The sequence below is a fragment of the Austrofundulus limnaeus genome, unplaced genomic scaffold (assembly GCF_001266775.1).
Source record: "Austrofundulus limnaeus strain Quisiro unplaced genomic scaffold, Austrofundulus_limnaeus-1.0 Scaffold55, whole genome shotgun sequence".
Lineage (NCBI taxonomy): Eukaryota > Metazoa > Chordata > Actinopteri > Cyprinodontiformes > Rivulidae > Austrofundulus > Austrofundulus limnaeus.
In genome coordinates this window covers 1300054-1306254 of record NW_013952457.1, presented here as the reverse complement: position 1 = coordinate 1306254, position 6201 = coordinate 1300054, and the positions used below count along the sequence as shown (strand labels likewise).

Genomic DNA, 6201 nt, shown 5'->3' with positions numbered 1-6201 from the left:
CAAGAGCCAAGGACCACTTGTGGAGAGCTTCAGACAGACCTGGAAGGTGTTTTGTTTTCACTGCTATTATCATACATTTTGATATCAAAATCTTTAAAAAAGAATCATGATTAATCAAATAATATAATAAAAGATAACCATTTAAACACTTTTTGTATTTTCAACCTTTATTCCATTACTGCCAACCTTTGATGAGTAAATATTTATTTCTGTTTGTACCAGTAGATATGCATTCCTCAGAAGTGAGGAAGTCATTATTTGCCTCACATATGAAGAAAAGCAAACATTTACATGAAAAATCAAAATATTTTTGTTAAATTGACTACATATGAGAGAAATTATTATATTTTATTTTTTTATTATATTAAAATCTTTTTTTTTCCACATACTCAAGTTGTGCTTTTTGTAGATTCATGTTAAACCATAAGGATATGTTCTATCTTTTAAAGTCAATTCAGTTAACAAATGTGTTTTTGTTGCATATGTTCATTGTTCACTGTGCTCGCTGAAACACAAAAAAACATCTATGAGAAGTACAGATTTATCTTTTTGGTAAACACACAGAGAGCAAAGATGACAGGACAGAACAACCCACAATAAACTGTCAAAACCTTACTCATAATCAGCTGATGTGCATCAGTAACTTGATAATGGTCTCCGTAAAATGACTTGTCTACATCAGAATGTCTTAAAAAAGCTGAAAACTTTATATCCTCTTGTTTTCATGTCTTGGCTCGCATGCATAGTTGGAAAGTAAAAGAGATAATATGCAAATACAACAGATGTTTTAGTTTAAATTAGCCTCCAATAGACATTCATGTGTGCACATGTGAATGTTTTCTCAAATCTTAGTCAGTCATTCCTGAGTCCGTGAGTCAGCCTGCTCGCTGACAGGAAACAGGAAACTAAAACTGGACTGTGTGAAACAGTTACAGGGGGGTTCAGTTTGTCATTTTTGTTTATTTAAGCCACAACAATGCTCATATTGAAACATCTACCATGGAATAATTATAAGCAACATGCAGAATTGCTTAGAAAGGAAATAAAAGACAGCAGCAGATGTGGAGATGCAGGAAATCTTTTGTTTCACTTCTGTTTTTGTGGTAATATTTTATTCTCACAAGACTGTGTATTTTTCCATAATCTTAACAGTCAATATTGCATCTGATGATTTACATATAAACACCTTCATTTACCACCAACTTTATTAGCTTTTATTTAGTTTAATTGCTTTATATGAAATAGGATAGTAGTTACTTTTAAAGTGTTGCACAGTCAATAAGACATATGATAGCATTTGTATTTTCCAAAAATGTGCAGATTTATCATTTGATCCCAACAGACCTTTTGAACAAGTAATCTAGTTTATGTACTGAGGTTGAAGGTTTAGCTTCCTGAGATCAGTTCTTCAGTGCTGTTGAGCCATTTAAAAGTTACACTCAAAAATACCAAGTCTAACAGTAGGTGTACACTGTTTTTACTGACTATATTTTCAAGTTAGAATATGTTACAAATCTGTTTGTTGACATCTAAAGAAAATCAAAGAATAACTTAATATCTTACAATTTTAATATTTCCAACACATTTACTTGTGTACATTACTTTTTAAATGGAAAGTTGTTTTTTTATCCTTTTATCTATTGTCTATTTCCACCAAAGAGTTATTTATGTATAATATCAAATCTAGGTTATGTTTTAAACCTCTATATCTAAAAATAAAAGAGCATGTTTTGTTTTTTCCAACGTGTGTTCCTAATTGGACTAAATCACTTTTTAAGCCCATGTTATTAGGCTCATTTGTTACTCGTTAAACTATTGGTGGCCTAGAAACTTTAAATAGATTAGGTTTGATTTAAAAGACAGTGTTCAATAATCAACAGATAAACAAATCAGTCTCCAAACATCGCAGTTTTCATTGGTGAATACAGTAACATGGGCAGAATATGGTAAACATTGTTCAAATGTCCCAGTACATTGATCTGATACTCAGGTAAGAAACACAGAACTGCAATTTATCTAAACTAAACAAACTAGTTGTTACTTGGCAAATAATCAGTTACAAATGTGATTTTTTTTTAATTATTATGATGAATTATTGTAAAAGTGCATCTGGCTCCAGTTTACTGGACAGTGAAAACGCTCCGCTCCCAGCTGGACTGGTTCACCAGAACGTCATCCTCTTCCTTCATGTTGTTGATCAGATATTTGACTCCAGCTTTCACGCCGGTTTTCACCCCTGCCCCCAGAGCRTAGCCAGCCACACCAGCGGTCCCGCCCGTGGCGACCATCAGGGCATCGGTTCCCAGGTCCACAGCGCTGAGGATGGCTCTCTCCTTGGCTGTGGCTGGGCAGTTCACCGAGGCGTAGTACACAGCTGTGCCCAGGTTGTAGAGGGTGCTGACCCCCGGTATCCACTCCATGACGTTATACACGCGCTCCTCGTTTTTGTTGATGCAGCTCCTGCGGGGGCTGCGCCTTGTCCGTTGGCCCGAAGCTGTTGTGATCAGATCGTCCTCCTGGGTACTGCAGTGACGGATCCAGCACTCAGACTCTGTGGACGTGGATGGAAAGATGCGGCTCCCTGTTTTTAGCACTGCTTGGTACAAACCAGGCAGGAGCGGTCCACCGCTGCGCACCCCGGCGCACAGGGCCCCCAGTCTTTCACAGCTGCTCACAGCATCCTTCAGTCCACCTGTGGATCCTTTCACAGGTGTTCCCACCAGTCTGGTCCCATTTACTCTGGTCCAACCCTCACAATGCCCTTCCTGTGGAGAGGTGCCCTCTTCCTTCAAGGCCAGCTGCTGAATGTTAAACATCACAGCATCCAGRCGTCGACTCTCTTCATCTCTTTCTGAAGGCGGTGCTGGTGAGGCTGGTGCAGATGTGGACCTGCTCATCTTCCTCTCAATAAGAGCTTCCAGCTCCATCAGGAGCTCCTCTGTGTCAGCCTCCCCCAGCAGGTCGTACAGCTTCAGCACCAGGGTCTGAGCCTCCTCGGGACATCCCGCCACCGCCAACACCGGGACCAAAGAGAGACCCAGCAGCTCCCGAGGGACCACCGAAGATAACGGATCATCCATTGTGCTGCCAGAGAGCAGCTCCTCACAGCTGATATTCCCTTCAATGTGGAGATGGTCCTGAAGCTTCGCCCTGAGGAATGATGTCACACGTCCAGCAGACTGGACTCTTTCCTCTTCTTGGGAAACTGGTGATTCAGGTTCAGATTGGTTTGTGGGCGACAGACTGGGCTGTGGATGAAGGTCCAGTTTGAGTTTGTTCTCAGCGTCATCATAAGCATGATTTTCTTGAAGTAGCGTGTCCCTCTTCACCAAAGAGGGTGGGGCTCTGCAGAGGGCCTGTTCAGTCAGCARGAGCTGGATCACAATTAGCCACTTACACTTGGAGAACATTATCCCATTCATCACAGAAGTCTTCTTCAAAACCACAAAACTAAAAGCAGGAAAGCAAAAACTTTTGTTAGTCTTTATAAACTCACCATTTTAGATCATTAACAAAAATGCATCCACTCAAAGTTGAGGTAATTTTTGCAGATTTTGTCATGATTTGTAATTATGTTGTGTTCACTCAGAAAAGTGTGACTGGGCTAAATTAACATTTACAAAATATATATTAGTAGTTTGTTCTAAAAATAATGACTGTGTGTAGTTTTGTATATTATTATGTTGGTTCTGTTGAATTTTAATCATTTGTCAACTGCATTTTGCTTATATTTTAATAAATAATTTCAGCTCAAAATTACCGAGTAGGATTTAAATTATTTTTATCAGTAAGCTCAACAATGTTGAATAATCAATAAATTCTACTCAATGGGAACTCTTTGGTTTTATTCGTCGTACACCTCCGCCCCAGGAATTGCCCCACATGAAAGTTGAAATCGGCAAGGAATTCAAGGTAAGAAGCTTCAATAGTAACATTTTATATCTATGGTGGTCCAGCATTTGAACATTTTTGTCTGTTTCCATGATTTACCTAACAAGTATACAGTATGTTACATTTAACACAATTTATTGTAATTCAGAACCATACCTTCCATACCTTTCTCCACCTCAACAAGCTGGCTAAAACTTGAGCGCAAAGGCCCATAAGAAATGTCCTCAATCCGCATTTATTTCATGTTATCTTGTTTTCAAAGTGTTGTGTTTTTAGTCATGGTGACAGCATATAGCTAACAGCAACATGTAAATGTGAGAGGTTAATAATTAATTGAGCTCCTACACCTTATGATCAGAATGGACATCCAACTTGACTGGCCTGCTCAGAGTTCTGATCCCAACTTTCTAGAACAGCTTGTCAATATTCATTACTCTTCTTTTACCAGTTTAATTTATGTAAAAATGTATGTGACACTTGAGCATATGTAAGTTTTCCTTTAAAACCTCTATGTAAAAATGGAGTTGAAAAATATTGTTTTTTTATTATTGTTTGTTTGTTTTTGCTCTACTGTACATTAGAAGGCATAATTAGCAGTATACCTTAGAAACATTGGGAAGCAGCTAGTTTGGTGAAAAACTGTACCTATGATCCCATACGATCAGTGATAAACAACATTGCTTTGGTGTTATGGAGTATTTTTTTTTCAAAGACCAGTCACTTTCTGAAGTGATTGCTGGTTGTCTGAAACCTCTTTTAATACAGGAAGTGTTTCATAAGACTTGCTGCTTTGCAGCACATTGGTTTCTTGCCTCCTGTTGTTAAAAACTGCTCTGTGATCTTCACTAATATTAATTTGTTATTTTAGGCATCTAGCAATCCTACCATCAACTTGACCAGAGACCTTGTCATCCAGTGTCTGATGCTGTACCTTATGTAAGTTAAAATGCCTGTCTTCCTCGATCTATGTTTTTTGACTATCACCTTTAGCTTTACAGCCCAAGATACAAAATGTTCTTCTTGTTTTAGGATGAAAATGAAGACAGTGTGGCACAAGACCTTGCTGTACAAGGGATAAAGGTCTACAGCATCCAGACTAATCTGTCAGAGGGTACAGAGGACATCGATGGAACAAAGGTCATGACCAATCTGGGCAACTTTCCAAGGGCTGGTGCCAGGCTAATGCATTGAATCTTGCATACCCCAAGGAGCTCAGAAGCCTTTCAGAAACTTTTCATCGAGCTAGACTGGTCAAAGCTTTCCCCAAAACTGAACACCCTCAAAAGCAAGCTATTGGCTAAACCAAAGGACCCCTTAACACACTGGAGGACTCAAGTCTTCAAGTCTTGTTCAGAAAAAATGTTATCTACACTTATTTGAAGGATATGATGTTATACTTTGGACATGGAAAGTTGTGTTTTAAAAATGCAGAGCTTCTTGATTACACAATGGACTCTTTGCTACCAGCATCCCACAGTTCTAATATGAAGATGGAAAATGTTTTTCTGAATAATCTCATTTTGGCGCAACTCTTAGTTGAAAGCAATAGTTGTACAGGTCTGACACTAAGGAATCAACCTGCTGTTGGTCTGCSAAAACTGCCAACCGTCATTGTCTCCACAAATATTGTATCATTCTGCTTGCAGGCGTCAAAGATCCTGCCATTCTGAAATTGTGATTTGAAAACAACCTTAATTTTTCACATTCTGCACTTGTGAGAAATTTCAAGATCGTTAAACTGTCCTTGCAAAAGTGACAATTTCATAAACAGCCCTGATCAACATACAAAATAAATATAATGGCAGCAAACATATTCCTAATGTACAAAACTTTTATGTTTATTTGTTCATCATTTTATACGAAATTGTTTTTAAAAGAATGAAAATTTGTTTGCAAAAAAAGTTACACAAATAAATGTTTGTTTKCTGTTTTTCAACATCTGGTAATTTGTTAACTGATCTTCAATATATTTTTTGCAAAAAGAAGGCATGATACCGTATTAAGTAGAGTCAACACAAAATAATTATGGCAAGAAAGTGACAATTAATAACAGTAAATAGATTTTAAGCCATGTGGTACCAATCCTAAGGTAATTTGAATAATTTAATTTATGTAAATATGAATAAAAATTGCAGAGTAAATGTGTTGAATTAAGTGACATTGTTCCAAGTATGAGTTAATGTAACATAATTTATTTATTGGATCCAAATTATATTTATCCAGATATTTAGAAAAAATGCCATTATTTTCACTGACAAAATTAGTAGATATAAATTAATATTATCGACATATTTGGTAAACAAAAATCTC

The 6201-nt window shown here is 37.4% G+C and overlaps 1 protein-coding gene across 1 annotated transcript in view; it reads right to left on the bottom strand.

Moving 5' to 3' along the window:
* Positions 1-936: 936 nt before the first annotated feature.
* apof (apolipoprotein F) overlaps positions 937-6201 on the bottom strand; it is a 7356-nt gene continuing 2091 nt past the window's right edge. The window contains exon 2 of the mRNA XM_014009118.1: positions 937-3450. Coding sequence (XP_013864572.1) covers positions 2121-3422 — 1302 coding nt within the window. The 5' untranslated portion in view covers positions 3423-3450 and the 3' untranslated portion in view covers positions 937-2120. The remainder of the gene's footprint in view (positions 3451-6201) is intronic.